The sequence below is a fragment of the Misgurnus anguillicaudatus genome, chromosome 25, assembly GCF_027580225.2.
Source record: "Misgurnus anguillicaudatus chromosome 25, ASM2758022v2, whole genome shotgun sequence".
In the NCBI taxonomy this organism is placed as follows: domain Eukaryota; kingdom Metazoa; phylum Chordata; class Actinopteri; order Cypriniformes; family Cobitidae; genus Misgurnus; species Misgurnus anguillicaudatus.
In genome coordinates this window covers 23,762,355-23,779,665 of record NC_073361.2, presented here as the reverse complement: position 1 = coordinate 23,779,665, position 17,311 = coordinate 23,762,355, and the positions used below count along the sequence as shown (strand labels likewise).

General features: G+C 36.2%; 3 protein-coding genes across 9 annotated transcripts in view; all 3 read left to right on the top strand.

The window, feature by feature from the left end:
* The window catches only part of tnikb (TRAF2 and NCK interacting kinase b), a 71,577-nt gene extending 65,572 nt beyond the window's left edge, over nt 1–6,005 (top strand). For all 7 annotated transcript variants that reach the window (XM_073864016.1, XM_073864014.1, XM_073864015.1 and 4 more), the window contains 2 exons: nt 2,028–2,167; nt 3,177–6,005. In XM_073864016.1, coding sequence (XP_073720117.1) covers nt 2,028–2,141 — 114 coding nt within the window. In that variant the 3' untranslated portion in view covers nt 2,142–2,167; nt 3,177–6,005. The remainder of the gene's footprint in view (nt 1–2,027; nt 2,168–3,176) is intronic.
* A 1,509-nt stretch (nt 6,006–7,514) lies between these two features.
* On the top strand, nt 7,515–11,913 carry eif5a (eukaryotic translation initiation factor 5A). Its single transcript, XM_073864185.1, has 5 exons — nt 7,515–7,533; nt 8,595–8,785; nt 8,867–8,974; nt 10,899–11,027; nt 11,127–11,913. Exons 2-5 carry the CDS (start codon nt 8,618–8,620, stop codon nt 11,187–11,189), a joined length of 468 nt encoding a protein of 155 aa, XP_073720286.1. The 5' UTR covers nt 7,515–7,533; nt 8,595–8,617; the 3' UTR covers nt 11,190–11,913.
* A 2,557-nt stretch (nt 11,914–14,470) lies between these two features.
* rpl22l1 (ribosomal protein L22-like 1) lies at nt 14,471–15,640 on the top strand. Its single transcript, XM_055182944.2, has 4 exons — nt 14,471–14,534; nt 14,871–14,975; nt 15,182–15,303; nt 15,380–15,640. Exons 1-4 carry the CDS (start codon nt 14,526–14,528, stop codon nt 15,522–15,524), a joined length of 381 nt encoding a protein of 126 aa, XP_055038919.1. The 5' UTR covers nt 14,471–14,525; the 3' UTR covers nt 15,525–15,640.
* Nucleotides 15,641–17,311: the final 1,671 nt, after the last annotated feature.

Here is a 17,311-nt window from a genome sequence, read left to right as displayed (position 1 = left end):
AGCTCCTCTTCTTCTTGTAGAGCACTGATGCTGGTCCGCGCAATTGCGCTTGACCTTCCCCGACATCCCTAAAAACCTTTAGTGAAGCTTCTCACTGAAAACCTTTCCACACTTTCCTATCTGCCTAAACCTTTGTGTTTGTCTGTGTCTCACATTTACATTTTCCTGTGTGATGTTTTGTTGATAAAACCCAAAACCAACCAGGCCCACGCCGAATCTGTGCTCGCAAACACATCTTAGATTTCTTTAAAACATGATATGCCATTCATAAAAACGCATATATATATTCTCCCCTTTGGGTGTTTGGCTCATAAAAATGTTTTGGTTAATTTGAGAATGCCAATAAAGAGTTTCATTCAACTATGTTTACACCTGGTTGCCTTTTAACAATGTGGTAAATGTTCAAATAAAAAAACATTTGCAGATTCTGCCTGGGCCTGGTAATGACTCATTTATTAAATATAAGCACGTATAATTTAGTAAAATAAGTTCCAGATGTTTCGATTCTTCATGAAGTTAATGTTTTTGCATTTAAAGTCAACATGAAATTGATTGCCCCTATTTACTTTCCTGATGCAGTTTCTGGTCATTACGTAATAAATATGTCAGCCAAATAGCCGTTTAGCTATTGTTAAAGGGACACTCCACTTTTTTTGAAGGTGTGCTCATTTCTCAGCTCCCCTAGAGTTAAACATTTGATTCTTGCAGTTTTGGAGTCCATTCAGCTGATCTCCGGGTCTGGCGCCAGCACTTTTGGCATAGCTCAGCACAATCCATTGAATCTGACTAGACCATTAGCATCGCGCAAAAAAATAACCAAAGAGTTTCAATATTTTTCCTATTTAAAACCTGACTCTTCTGTAGTTACATCGTTTACTAAGACCGACGAAAAATTAAAAGCTGCGATTCTCTAGGCAGATATGGAACTATACTCTCAAACTGGCGTAATATTCAAGGACTTTGTTGATGTAACATGGCTGCAGCAGGCGTAGTGATATTACGCACTGCCTGAAAATCAAATTTTTGACTCTATCGGAGCTGGAAAATGAGCATATTTTCGGAAAAAGTGGAATGCCCCTTTAAAGTTATCCAGCACAAGATTACGGCTTTGGTAAGATGTTATAAGGGCTGAATTACCTAAAAACACGTAACCTAAAACAAAGGTGAAGGTGATAATAACAAGTAACAATGGATTGGAAACCGTATAGATCTTTCAGAGCAAATTTGGCCCATAGCGTTCACGTCCAAATCACGTCCAGCCCTATGTCTTTGTTTTCATTGAATATTTTGTTACATAGAAATGTCATCTTACCCAAGTAAAATAGGATGCAAATACCATTTCATGTTGACTTGAAAGTCCATCAGTTAAACTGTAATATTGGTGTTTTCAACATTATTGTTTTGAAATGTTTTTTATAATCATCATGTGCGCCATGTGTTAGTTTTTGGCTTTGCTGAGTTTGTTTGTTTACTCATCAGCGAACAACGTAAGTGTTACGATTTAGTTTTGTCCCTGTCGTGTGTGTTTGCAGAATTACAGGGATTGAAATGCAGACAGGCGCCCAACTTTTTAGTTCTTATTGAATAATCATTTCATCTAAATTGTCAATTCTGCGCTCATAACAAGAATAAATTTAAACCCCCTGCTTTTTTCAGTAGCAAAGAAAGTCAAAACAACCAAGTATCATCAGTATCTCAATGAAGGACATCTTATCATTTCCAGTATAGTATTCAATGAGTAGCCCATAAGATGCTACTATACCCTTATCCATCAAACAAAAGGATCAAATATAAAATGAAATATAAAAATATGCTCAGAAACTGCTGCAATAATGGCCTCCTGATGATGTGGGGTGGCTTTAGCAGGTCTTTTCTTGAATAAACCTGGGCTGCTGTTGGACGTCAGAAGTCGTTGAGGAACGGGGTGTTATAACAATGCACTTTCCATTCCAGTGAGTGTCAACGCTTTCCTGTCACATGTTTTTTCTTTTTTTGTTCATCACCCCCTTTTGCCCACCCCCCTGCAGCTTACATCCACTCCAACCAGATCATGGGCTGGGGAGAGAAAGCCATTGAGATCCGCTCCGTGGAAACGGGACACCTCGACGGAGTTTTCATGCACAAGCGAGCTCAGCGACTAAAGTTCCTTTCAGAGAGAAACGATAAAGTATGTTTACATGACAGTGCTTATTGTATTTGAAAAATGGGGTATGGGAGACCAGGGGATGTTACAGACTATAAGAAAATGTGTAATGAATATGTCTTTGAATATGTCGCCCTGGACCACAAAACCTTACAAGAAAACACCACCATTTTTCAATATTTTACTATGTTCTTACCTCAACTTAAATGAGTTTATACATACCTATCTTTTTTTAATGCGTGCACTTTTAATCGTTGTACAGCGCTTCGTGAATGTGTTAGCATTTAGCCTAGCCCCATTCATTCCTATGGCTCCAAACAAAAGTTTTATTTTGTGCCACCATACTTACTCGTGTAACTACTCCCTTTAAATAGGGAAAACATGGAAGTGTTTGGTGGCTTTTAAAATGCTAACACATTCACAACACGCTGTACAAAGATTAAGTGCACGCATTGAAAAAAGATAGGTATGTATTAAATCATCTAAGTTGAGGTAAGAACATAGTAAAATATTGAAAAACGATGGTGCACTCTTAAAACGAATGTGTTAAAATAACACATCTTGTGTCTGGTTAGGGACAACACATCTAGTCTTGTTTTAACACATCTTGTGTTGTCCCTTCTATTTATTTGAACTTAAAATCAACACGAAATGACACATAATGTGTTAAAATAACAAAACAATGTGTTAAAATTAACACATCCAGGCACATTTAAACATGTATTATTAATAAATTAAAACATTAGTACCGAAGGCGAAAGCTATTCAGTACTAAAGCAATATTATTACTTATTAATTGTTGTTTTTATTCAGTGATTTTATTGTTTTTATTACTGTTGGCACATAAAAAAAATCTGGAAGTTTAAGTCTGTAAAAAAATGAAAATGTTCTTAGTTTACATGAAAATCTATAGAAAATCCAAAATTGTCTATAACAAAAAGCAATAGATTATAATAGTCTACGGGTTTTTGGTATGACAAAGAGACTTTAAATAATGACCTTGCTCCATCTGGACTCTTTTCTTTTTTTGCAGGTGTTCTTTGCCTCGGTCAGATCAGGAGGCAGCAGCCAAGTTTTCTTCATGACCTTGAACAGAAACTCCATGATGAATTGGTAATTCATCCACGCCCTTCCCTGCATTGTATCCGTGGACCTTTTCTGCTTTATTGAAAAGTGTGAAAAAAGGAAAGACAGGCAGAAAATCCAGGTGTGCCAGACACAATACGGCAAGCAGAACAAAACTTTCCCGGGTCCTTCCCAGAAGAGTCAAAGACGGATCAAACCCAACTCCACAGCCAAAATCTGGACGCCTCCACGAACAGCAAAGAGGCTCCAGAGAAGAACAACCGGTCTGCGTTATTTTTTATGGCTCTTTTGTTGATGTACGTGGGGTCCTAATGTTTTTGTCATTGCAAATATGTATCTAGATTCTTCTGGAGACGATTAGTAAAAGACTGGAATTATGGGATTCAGAAGAAGCAAACAATTTGTACTGTTAAGACACTTTTGACACAATTTATCACCAACGCTGGTGAAACTTCCCCAGTGGGGTGTGATTTGTGTGTTCGAATATTTACACCCCAGACTTTTGTGGGCATATTTCATCCACACTTTGCTTTTTAAAACAAAACACAATCTTTTTCATGTTTCAGCTCGGAATGCACACGGATGTTTGTGACGTCGGCCTAATGTGAGACTTGTATGATACTTGATTCATGACTACATTATATTGGAGCAGACACACCTTGGGCTGTACACAAAATGCCTTAAATATGAATTTAAATGCTGCTCGATTTTATTTTGATGTTTGTGCGTATTTCTGTAAAAAAGGGAAAATACGATAATTGATGCCTGTCGATAAGGACGTATAATGGAAATATGCATGGTCTACTCTGATCCTAAACATTAATAATGTGCATTCCTAGTTCATTTTCAAAGGTCTGTAGTATTTAAGATCAACCTGCACTGTAAAAAGTGTTAGATCAACTTAAAAATTACTTCAATTGGTAACACCTAAAAAATTTAGTTTTTTCAATTTTTCAACTTGTATATTTAAGTGAAAAATACTTTAAGTTAAAAATTTAAGGTGTTACCCTTTAAAATAATTTTTTAAGTTAAGATCCAACTTTTTACAGTGTGTGATCAGGCACTGTTTTTTGTGCTCAGGGAAATGGTGCTTCTCAGACCTTACACAATGAAACTTCGTGGGGCACTCTTAGCGTTTAAGAGTTGCAAAATGCATTGTTGTGTATTGCAGGTTAACCTCTTTAATGATCCTATAAGAGACATTTTTGATGTTGGAGTGAATCTAAACTGCAGGAATGACTTTTTATCGAAATCACAGTGCAGCGTAACGCAGACCGAGCACTTGATCTTTAAATACTACAGAGTTTTGTACTGAAACATCAAAAAGTCAAGTACATTAATATTTCACAATAGCTGTGTTAGACTGTGTGCACTATGTATGTGTAGATATGTGCATATGAATGAATGAATGATGTAAAGCGTTCCACTAACATTACAAAAAAGTGTAGTTGTGTTATCATCAACATACCAGCAGTCTGTAATTGTTGAGGAAGGGGGTGAAACGCCCCTCCACGTGTCATTTAGATAAGAATGTGCTGCGGTTTTGACGTTTATGTTCGCACAACTCTCAGCAAAGTGCAATAAAGGCCAAGGGAATAGAGACGTGGTGAGTAAAGCCCTCACTTTTCCTCAAATTAAGGATCTTTAATCTCCTACTATATATATATATATATATAGAGGGACGTTCAACAACACTCTCTGTAAATATCCTGCCTCTGAAATGAATGCATTTGAAACTGTGAGGGTGTGACAGTCTTGTGTGATGTTTTTGTGGCTCTGTATAAGATCCTCTTCCTCCAAATGTATCACAGATGTGGACTCAATTTGAAGATTATGTGCGATTCACATCCGAATCGGTGAACAAACGGTAGTGTTTTGTAAGTAGAGCTTCCCTTTTGGCTACCTCGTTTCTGTTCACCGGGTGAATCGGTTCAGTTTTTTATGTGGATAATGAACATTGATGCCGTTAATAAAACCTCTATATGTGACACAATATAAGGCAATAGTCAAGACCGTAGATTTAAGGGGGAAGTATTCCTTCAATGGGGTGTATTATATCTTTTTGAAATGCAACTGATAGACCAGTACATTTTTTTTTTTTTAGTTTTTCAAATTGTCAAATCTGAATAGGTATTTTGCATCAATTGGCTTTAAACTTACTTCTTGTTAAACATAAAAAAAATGTTTTTTTTAATGCAGAGGTGATTTAAGTATACTATGTGAAAATTTCATTAAAAAGGTCAAATCTTTTCTTAAAAATAAATAAATAAATCATGGTGCAATAGCCTATATCTCTTGCAATTAACAGCCAATACGACTTCAGAATAATAGACTTGACGTCTTTTGAAATGACAGCATTCTATAAAAATATATGAAATAAATAAATAAGAAATTCTTCAGTATACTTTCATTTGTATACATTTTCATTGCCGTTTTGGAATGCCAATAGTGTGTAAAATTTACTTAACTGGAAACTTGCCCTGCAAATTGAACTCCATATGGTTGTATGTGCAAGATTTCTGTCTCCCCTATTTGTTATGGGGTCTTTTCCAATTTATCAACACATGTCAACTGTGACGTTGGTTGATTTCATTCTTTCATGCACCATCTCCAATGTGGTTGCATTGTAACTTTTTTTTAATGTGTGTTTGATCTTTTTTTACATTGACTGGACGTTGATACAGTAAGTACATCCATTTATATTCAGGCTAAATCAGTTGTTGATTTATTTCTTTTATTATTTTGTGCATTAAACTATGATTTATAGCACAATGAGTATTCTGGATTTTTTATTTTTATGGTTGCTCCTCTGTGTGTGTTTGGGTGAGTGCGTGTTAAACATTTTAGAAGCCTGTAAAACTACCAATAAAGAAGCAAAAACAGGCATATTCGCTATAAGAGAAAGAATGATGAGGGTTTTTCATCTTAAACTGACCATATCATTTTTGTTTGGTCAAAATATGTTGCCATGATGATATTAAACTATAGGCTGAGGTAATTTTAATAACATTTTTAAAGCTAAGAAACTAAAATGGGTGGTTATCCCGCATAACTTTAAATGTAGCTCGGACTTTTAAGAGACTTTGATCTCATTTAATCTGTGCCTAGTCCATAGTGGTGTTTTAGTTTATTGCTTTCAATTTATGATGTGAATCAAACCAACAGCAAAATCTCCTGTCATCCAACCCACAAAAGAACTGAATCTTCTATGAAATATTTTATGGACATAAAACTTTTTTAAACACAGCTTTACTTATCTGATTCATGTTATTTATTGTTTTGTACAGTGCTGGTATCACATTGTGTTTAGAAAATAGCAATTATTGCTGTTTTTTCTAAGAAGTTTTCCTGAATTGTATTCTGAATTTGTTTGAAAGAACTATGAGAGCTATTACAATGTCAAAGATCATTTAAAGACTGCATTATTATACAATAGTTTTAACTGTTTTGTTTCTTCTTTATAAGTTGTTGGTTTGTTTAATTTTTTAATGCAACTTTGTTATTATTGGAAAATATTTTAAAATAGATTTTTTTGTAAAATTATTCTGGTCTTTTTGTTTATGTTTAAATAGGAATCGACAGAGGAAAATTGCATATCAAATGTGATAGTAAAGCAGGCTGGTGGATCATTATAGAAAACCTATTAGCAATAATAAAAATGTTGGATTTTGTCAGACGTCATGTCTATTTTGGCTGTATAACAATATAGCTGAAATTTCTTAGTAGTTTTGGATCGTATTCAAATTGAGTTAAAAGTTTCTGAATGAGGACATGGATTGTGAAATACATTTCACAAAATCACCCCGTGTGTTTACTTGTCTCCTAAAACAACTTAATTTTTTTCTTTGCCTTTTTTGAAAATAAATTGACACATTAAAACCATGTGTGTTGTCTTTTTTTGTAAAAAAAAAATGCATTTGGCAGACGTGACTTTAGACTCAAACCCTTAGGTACAATTAATATTGATAACGCCACTGAAACAAGAAGTTAGGAAGGGACATCTTTCTTTTTAAAAATAGCCAATAGGGTTTAGTTTATCTTTCATTCAGCATTAAAATTAATGTCTTAAAATTGTTGATACGTATTGGAATAAGTGAGAGAGTGTAAATTTTGAATTCATACAATTTTTGTGGAGCACATATTTTTAAACACACTACCGATCCTAAGCGCTAAGCGGCAGTAAGCACACACATTTATCTCACGTCATCATCATGTCCGCAGAGGAACAGAAGTCCCGCCCACTGTACGGGTGCCGCGTTAAAATTGGCCGCGCCTGCGCGTTGACGTTCCTTTTTTTCTTGGAAGTAAGTGCTGCATGGAGCGTGTTTGAATTGTTCAAATATGATCTAGAACTTTACCGCTTGATTGTTTTTCCCCAAACTATGTGTTGGACTCGTATATGTGTGTCTGAATGTCGAATATAGCCAGAAGGTCTTTAGAAAGTGTGTGAAGGTGCTGCTTTAAAGCGGTTCGCGGTGTGTGTAGTTGTCGCAGGCCGCGAGCGAACAGTGCCGCACGCGCGAGGCCTTTCCCCGCGCTCGCCGTGACTTGTCATTTAATAAGACAGAGGCACGTGAGAAACTTTGACTTGACGTATACCGGCCCGTTCCCCCATCGCTTTAGTTAGTTTTGATTTTATCGCTTGTTCTGTCAGATGTCGGAATTTAGGTGTGTGTCTGTTTAAAATTATTTTCGGAAGGATGGGCGTTAGCATGCTAGCCTAGTCATTGATTAGCGGCGAAACCACGTTGACTCGATGTGCTCGCGCCAACTCTTATCGCAGAAACGTTACGCACCATTAACTAGTTAAATAGTAAACGATTATACTAGAATAACACGCTTTTTATGTGCGTTTAAGCCCAACTTGTTACGGCAAGTTATTTGCGCGTAGTTACGGTGAGTCCATCTGGCCTGGCTTGGCGTGGTCATTGTGTGTAAACCAACCACTGTAAGATGTCATTTGACGCACATTAAACGTTTTAACAACACTTTAGCATACAATGAAAGTTGTTGTTGACCGTTTGACGAGGTCTAATCGTTTCTTTTGGGTAAAACCAAGTGGTGAAATTGGAGTAGCATGATGCGGCAGGTTTGCAGCCAATCCAATAAACCAGACCGTTATGGCTATCGGTGGTTTTAAAATAGTTTAGTAAATGGTTGATGCATTTTTACTACTAGTTAGTTTATTTTAACCAGGATATTTACGAGACTGAACTTGTCACTACGGCAAACTCATAGGGTGGCAGACAGTGGAAACTTCGGATCACTTATAACGTCGCCTGTCTGTTTTGTGTAACCATAATGCAAGCTTGTTTTTTTATTTAAGTGTAAACGCATAGTAACTTCTTCTTGCCTTGTTTTATAGTGCCCCTTGATTAGTACCCCATCATGGCAGATCCAGATCTTGATTTCACCAGCGGTGATGCAGGGGCCTCTGCCACCTACCCCATGCAGTGCAGCGCCCTGCGCAAAAACGGATTCGTGGTCCTCAAGGGTCGCCCCTGCAAAATAGTTGAAATGTCTACTTCTAAGACTGGCAAGCACGGTCATGCAAAGGTAAGCGTTGACGTTCTTTTTTTCTGTGGGATGTCTGTTATAGTATTTGCATTTTTGTTAAGCTGAAGTGTCTCTCAACAGGTTCACATGGTTGGAATTGATATTTTCTCAAATAAGAAGTATGAAGATATCTGTCCCTCCACCCACAACATGGACGTGCCTAACATCAAAAGAAACGATTACCAGCTGAGAGCTGCATGGCTTGACGTATTTCAAGAAGGCATTTAACAGAGTGCAGTATCCTATAACTTGGGGCTGGGTATCGTTTCAGATGTTCCAGATCGATTCGATTCACAAGCTATCAAATCGATTCTCTGTCGGATTTTCTTGAATCGATTTTTATACTCGATTCTCTATTCAACTCAACGAATATAGATTATATAGAATATTATATTAAAATATAGACTTAATGAATGAATGACAGGCTTGCCGCTCGCTCCTTGGTAACATCGCGGAAGGCAAAAGAGTGACATTTAGTGGAGAAGACTAGTAATTAGATTACCGTTAACCGTTAATGTTTGCATACATTAAAGGGGGGAAAATAGATTTGTGGCCTTTAAGAATCGATTTTAAATCGACCACGTTAAAAAACCATGATTAATCGAAAAATCTATTTTTTTGCCTAGCCCTACTATAACTTGAACTATACTACCATGTTCTTCATGGAATGGGTTAATGTCTTTGAATTTGTCAGTATTATCATTTAGTTTGTAGCCCCAGTTTTGTGTAATGAGGGAGTGTCCAGTACTTAACTTGTTGCTGTTTATTCAAGATTGAAATATCTGTCCTTGCCCTAATTGTACTTAAACGACCCTGATGTGTGAAAGCAGTGCACATTTGTGTTATGTTAAAGTAGTTTATTTATGAACTAGTTGGAATTGGCACGTTTTCTTCAAAATGATTACAAACTTTATCAATTCTTTTTTCCCTTGTGTTTGAATACATGTACTCATACATTAAGATTGCTATTCGGTTCAATAGTATTTATATAGTGCGCTTTCACAATTGTTTCAAAGCAGCTTTACATTAATAAAGCAGTAGAAAATGCACAAAAATCAGACTACAACAAAAGTAGCAAAGAACAGCAGCTAAGATTAAACCATACTAGTGAGTATTAATGTAACGTATAGACGGTTTCAGCAGTAGCAACATAAACAAGCGGCTTTCGTGGTCAACACGTAACTTCTGGTAAATTCTGCTAAGAATAATTAACAACAAAGTACTTTAAACATTGTTTATTTATATAACAAGCAAAATAAACAACACATAGATTACCTGGGAAACCAAAACATTTGTTACTTTCGACAAGGTATTTGTTAAAGAGTTCAGTTTAGCGACTAGTCGGACCATTAAAAAAAACCTCAAACCGGAAGTAAGGTTCGGACCAGATGCGTATCACGTCACTGCATGTGCGTCCAATGAAACAGTCTGTAGAAAAAAGTTTTAAGTTAAGCCAATGTCAGCTGACTCCCTAGGGGTTGAATAAACTCCTAGGAAGAAAAAAAATCACTAGAGGGAGAGACAGACAGACATAGCTGATCCTATAGAAAACATACTATATATTAACTACTATATCATAACATTTTATGGAATAATTTTTTTTATTACAATTTAAAGGAAGCAGTTGGTTGGCAGACTTGGGGGGGCCGTTCACGTCACGCCTTAAAACGGTTTCCTGTCACATGACCTGTGCTGCACTTGTTGCATTCTGAAAAGTTTGTTTTTAACTCGATTTTCCAGGCGCGTCGCACCACTTGTGCGTCGCTTCCATTATGAGTGCACATATTGCGGGCCTACATTTGAAATGATGAACTTGAGCGTGCAAAAGACGCGATTATGTGAATCACTCCTGTCCAGTAGCAAAAGATACTATATATCAAGTACTATAAAAATGAAAAATTAATGCTGGTGCATTAAAGTGCTGACCCAGGTCCTCTATTTGGACTTTAGTATGGTTTACCTGCTGATTGTTTATTAAAATGAAATGCTGTATAAAGCAGCGTGAGTTTCTGATGGGCATAAAGAGTCATTATTTTTCGTATTAAACTGTTCCAGTTTATGTAGAATTTGCTTAAGACCTTCTCAATTTTGCTTTGCACTTGCTTTTTAGCTGGTCGACATCAGCGAGGGATTCCTGTCTCTTATGTTGGACAACGGTGATGTGCGTGAAGACCTGCGTGTGCCAGACGGTGACCTGGGCAAAGAAATTGAAAGCAAATTTGCAGCTGGTGAAGAGATGTTGGTAAGTGCACCTATTTGCTTTAATGCACACCTTGCTCAGCAGTTTCTGGAGTTGCTGAAAATATTGGATTTTTAAAATTGTTTCTTGTTTGTCTACCAGGTTACTGTGCTTTCAGCTATGGGTGAAGAATCTGCTGTGGCTGTCAAACCCATGACCAAATAGGAAGAAAGACTGGGCTGCTCAGGCTGCAACATACTACACTTTAACAGATCTCTTGTATTTGTTTTTTGGTTTTATGTCACCAAAGCTATGGCCTTCACAAGCAACCTCAAATAGTTTTTGTTGTGATTGTATTCCTTTTTTCTCCTTCAATACCGTGCTGGACTTGTCGGGTCAGTTGGCATTCTCTCGGATGAGGTTTATTATTGTCAGTGTGTTTACCCCCAAACGCCCCATTCTGCGTTTTTTTCTCCCCCTTCAAGTTTTTACCACTTACATTCCTGAATGTTTAAAAATGGGATCCATTTTCCTTTTTGTATTCTTCAATCGTAATTAGCGTGCAGAATTTATGCAAGGTCTTGCGACGAGAGGAAAGTCCCAACTGACACAGGAACTTACTTTGCCCTTCCCGGGTGCCATACTTTGACCGTCTTTGTTGTCTACGCCATACTGGCACTGATTCATTTCTCTTGATTGAATGCCTTTTCCCCCCCCAAAAGTGAGATGCACACTGGTAGTTGGCACTTCCTTGTACTAGCAGTACCTTCTCAAGTAAAACCGCTATGACCGAGAAATAAACTCCAGTGAAATTCTTAAAAGCCAGTTTCAAATTGTTCAGAAGTGGAAAGGATGTGATGGCCATGTGCGAATACCTCTGTAACACAATAGCAGCCAGCTTGATTTTGGCTGTCATTGACAACCTTAAATAAAGTGTTGAAGCCTGTTATTTGTCTCCAGGTAGGCTCTTATCAGTGCTGCCCCAGAATTAGCTCGGGCTCTCACTAAGGACTAAATCTTCGGGAGCTCCGATCTTCCTTTGTTCACTCGAGGCCTTTGTCATCTGACTGGAGAGAACAAAATAAAAACTTAATAGATGACCGTTCCTTTTGTTTTTATGAAACACATGATCAGTGTTTAAATGAAAATTTAAGCTCTACAATGCTGGTTAAGGTGTTTCTGACATTTGAGCTAATCTGTTATACTTCATCAGTATTTTATCACGCCCTTGGTAAAGAAGAGAAAATGTCTCTTAGGTTGGATTTATGGATGATTACCTAGTCTTAATTTGTCTGTGGTAAGTTGGGGCCAGACAGTTATTCTTGGTAATGTTTATTGTTTTATGAGACATGTTTTTTCATATCAAACAGTAGTGCACTGTAAAATGTCAAGGGTTCTGTTTAGGTCAAGTAGAAATATTAGTGAAAACGATCAAGAAGGAAAACATTTCACTTTGTGTGACTTCAAGGTCAAAAATTTTCAAGCTGATGTGTTTGAAAATTTGTGTTAAATGATTAAACATTTTTTAATTTTAAATAATGAAAACATTTAAAAGGGATACTGTAAGGTTTAGTTTCCCTTTGGAGACCTGCTATGAATGCATCACCTATTCAGCTCTCATGAGTTAACAATCATATCAAGGTTTAGCAAAAATGTGTCATGGGCCATCATTTTATTAAGTGAGGGCACATGCTAGGAAAGAAAGGGAAAGCTTTGGGTTGGGCTGTTGATCTGCATAGGTTGAAACCAACACTCATTTTCCTTTTATGGCTGTGTGCCCAGGCAACACTCACTCCAAATGTGCAGTTCAGTCTTGACACGAGGCATTGCAATCTGTTCAGACTATAAATCAGCTACAGTGCAAAGTTTTAACTCGTGAACTGTAATATACAAATCATTGCTGATCCATATATTTAATGCAACTTAATTTTAACATATTTAAATTTTGACAAAATGGCTATGACATTAGTCATATTAGAAATGGGTTTCTGTTGAAATGTGTATGTACACTTACTGCTGCAGGTAATCTGCCCATAACTGGCAAAAACAAATTGTGCACATGTGCCTGCTAAGGCCTCACCCAATTTTGCTTGGAATGTCTGCCAGGGTGAGTCATGCTTCCTTAGTAGGCATGCAGCACTCGGTTTCTGCTTGGCTGTATTGTTACATTTTAATGTTTGCATATTTGTTGTTATATTAATTTCTTAGCTTCAATAAATCATGTTAATTATTTAAACAAAGACGGACTTAGAGTTAGTTAAATGATACTGGCGTATGCATGTGACATAAGCAGCGATGCGCAAAGCTATCGGATTATGACGTTTAGCGTATGAAGTTCCGCGAGAGCTAGTTCTCGAATCTCTCGAGGCACTATGATGTCGAAAACGGCATTTCTCTCTACAATTTTAATTATTATAGTATTTCAATTAGTGCGTGAAATATGTAATGTGAAACGAATTTAGGAAATGTCGAAAATAGAATAAACTTATTTGCAAAGCTAAATAAGTGTGTGAAACAAATGGCTTCTTACGAAAATGAACCCTAGTTCTCTACAGTAAGCGTAGTTTGACTATGTTTTTCGCAGTAAAACTATACTAACACACACATTTACACTACATTAACCACTGGTTCACTACTGTAACTATAGTTTATCTATTATATTAGGAATACCTTAGAAACCACAAATTTGTCATTGTCTTACTACAGGAACCATAGTTTGAACTGAACATGATTTGTAATAAAACTACGGTAGAGTAAAAATTCCCCCAAAACAATACAATCACCTTGGCATTTTTAAAAGTATTTGCATAAAAGGGTGGCTATTAAAATCCTCGTTGAAACCCTTTCGACTGGCAGCCAATCATAGGGATGGGAGAAACGAAGCTTTTTGAAGCTTCGAATCAATTGAATCAATGGCTTCGAAAAATGATTCACTCTTACGAAGAGCTCGAAACACCTAAATATGGCGGCTCCTGCTGGCGGAAACATGAAAGCAACAAGATCTCAGTCCAAACATTTTAGCCTTTTTACAAAAACATTGCAAAATTTTTCTAAAAAAAATATGTTTTTAAGAAAAATAATTATTTAACTTAGTCCAGTAAAAGTCTTATTATATGTTTTTAGTTTTATTTAGGGCAAACAGATCATTAATACTCTCCCCTTTTGATTATGCACATGTTTGTTATTAAATCTGTCTATAAACAAAAAGTAGGCAAATGGTAGTGTTATCAGGATGAATGTTTTATAAACTTGAATAATAAAACTGATCCTAGTACACCTAACCACTGCAAATCGCCACTGTTCAATGTTTTCACTATAATCAACACCCCCTAGTATTAAACCATCGGATTTTCGAAACAGTTATAATGTAAAATAAATAATATCACGTGAATTGGCCAGTTTTACATACGCTCGGAACCATTGATTCGAAACAAAAGATTCATGAATGTTCATGAAGCAGTGCTTCGAAATCGCCCATCACTAGCCAATCATATCCGAGCAAATGATGACTAACCTCGCGCGGACCTACGTCACTTCCTCTTTCAAACTAACCTCACCAAGATGGCACCGGTATGTATCGAGCCGGAGACCGGCTTTGTGTTTAAATGCGTAATATGCGGTTTTTTGTGTCAATATCAGAAAAGGGATATTTAAGTGTAAAGTTATACTGCGTGCCTTTATTTGTGGATATAATAATGTTTTGATGCGTTAGTGAGACTTTCGGTAGACACGTGGACTAGAGACATTTTAGCACGACAGAGCCATTAGCTGTTCAAACGTGAATGTATCAGTTTCTTATTAAATCTATACATTTTAAACATTTCAAGTATTAGCAATGCTTCATTTAAAAGTTTTATTCACCGAATGGTTTTCACATAGTAATCAAATTTAACTTGGTTTCTTCAGAAAAGGCAGCCTGTCGTTAAAAAAGGCAAGAAGGGTGCTTCCTGGAAGTTTACCCTGGACTGCACTCACCCTGTTGAGGACGGGATCCTGGACTCTGCCAATTTTGTAAGTTTGATAAGGAAAAATGCACTACTTTTATTCATTCTATACCTATAATCAACGTAAGAGGCTTCAGATAAGTGTTTAAATGTTTATCATGAAATATTCAGGTAGTCGAATCTCTAATGTTCCTCACAACTAGGGTTCCCTTCCCTAGTTTAATGCCTAGGGCTATCTTCCCTAGTGTGGTCATGTTGTTTTATCACTAACAGGAAACCTTTCTAAAAGAGAGGGTGAAGGTTAATGGCAAAACAGGCAATCTAGGAAACGTAGTGCAAATTCTTCGTCAGAAGAACAAGATCAGCGTCACATCAGAAAAGCAGTTCTCTAAAAGGTATCTGTTTCATCAAACAACTTCTGTTGCATTGTTAATGTTTTGGCTCAAAAGCTAATACTCTTTTGTTCCTCAGGTATCTGAAGTATCTCACAAAGAAGTACTTGAAAAAGAACAACCTGCGAGACTGGCTGAGGGTGGTGGCGTCGGATAAGGAAAGCTACGAGCTGCGCTACTTCCAGATTAGTCAAGATGATGAAGAGTCTGATGCTGATGAGTAAAGGCTTTGTCTGGAATTGTTTGTGTGTAGTGAGGTTCTGCATAAGCTGTCACCATCAAAAGCAGGACCATGTGTTTTGATATTCTTTGTTAATAAAAGGATACACACTGAAATAAAGTGTCTTATTTCTGTGCATAAATAGGTAATCAGTTTAATTTTTTTAGGACATTGAATTAGCAACATACAGCAATTACAAAACTTGACAGTAACAATACAAATACAATGTATGCTAAGGGGATTTACAATAAAATAAAATACAGATTTTTGGAATTTTCAGATCCTTTTGCTTTAAAGAGAGTCTTATAGAATTAATATAAAGTTCCATTTTGTTTTTTAAATTATATGAAATGTTGGGTTTTTTTTATGAAAATTTACATTTGTGTGTATGAAATTTTGCTAACAGAAGAATCAGATTTATTATGTAAATATTATTGGTAGTATGGTAGTGTCTTTGATTCCTCAATACACCAAAAAGCACATGTTTCCAAAGTAAAACAACATCAACATTTTTAATAAAATCACAAACATTTTCCCAAAACGGTTTTACAAGTGGGCAATACCAATATAACTTGAACCAACGTTTTTAAGCTGTTCATCAGTTTAATGTATGTTTACAAGTTTACTTTTTAAACGTATGGTATAAATAAAATAACCTGGTGTTTTTACACAAAATGTATGCAATAAATATTACATTAAAAATTTGTAGTTGGGGAGGAAATGAATATATGCTATCAGTTGTGAATAATTCCTCAATTTCCCAAGTGGGATCAATAAATGTCTATCCATCAAAGTCTATTTCACAGTTGCAATGAAACTTAACCAATAAAAAAAACTAAAACAATTCTCATAATAGGACAGTTTCAGTAATATGACTTGTTTATGAAATGTTTGATAAAAGTGGCTTTAATAATAATGTAAGGTTAATATATGTCTTTAGATTGGAAAAATAATAAAATTGTGAATGTGATGATGAATTTTCTGGTTAAGCAATATATAATAAGTAAACATGTATAGAATTGAGTATAAAAATTACTGATACGTTACTCATTCTTAAAAGTCAAATATATAAACAAAACATATAATAGCTGTGGATTTAAAAAAAATTGAAACTGCTCAAAGCAATTTTGGTTATACTGGTATATCACTATTAAAACAAAGCAGTAATCCTCATTTTCTCTTTGCCTACACGCTTTAATGTCAAATTAGGAGCTTATTTGAATATGTAGAGCTGAATTGCTGTAAACATTCTGAAATCACACTGATGTAATAATATAAACCCAAAACTGAGTGATATTGATCTATTAAGTATTAACATAGTGTTACCTTTTAAAATGTTATCTCATATAGATAATTTAATCTTTCATCATATTCTTCAACTGAGGTCAAAGGTTAGTGAAAATCTTACCAATAGATACCATGGTAGATCAGAAGAGATAAGAGTTAAACAGATTAGCACTGATTGGTATAACATCACTATATAAACTCCTCCACTATCAGGTATACCGCTGCTTCTAACCAGGATGTTTTCTACTAATAAGCAAAAAGAAGTCACCGAACCAACGTTATGGACCGGCACAGAAAGAAAACGTATTAGAGAGCGATTTCGTGCTACTTTGGCTGGGCTCCTGGAGCTGGAAGTCCTGAGGGTCAGACACAAAATGATGGTAGAAACAGCCCTTGAAAAAAATTCCGACCATCTTGAAGATACGTCCTACTCAACAAATATCCAGGATGGACAGAATCAGTACTGGGTGGAAAAAGGCACCTTGAGGCGTAGTTTTTCTGAAG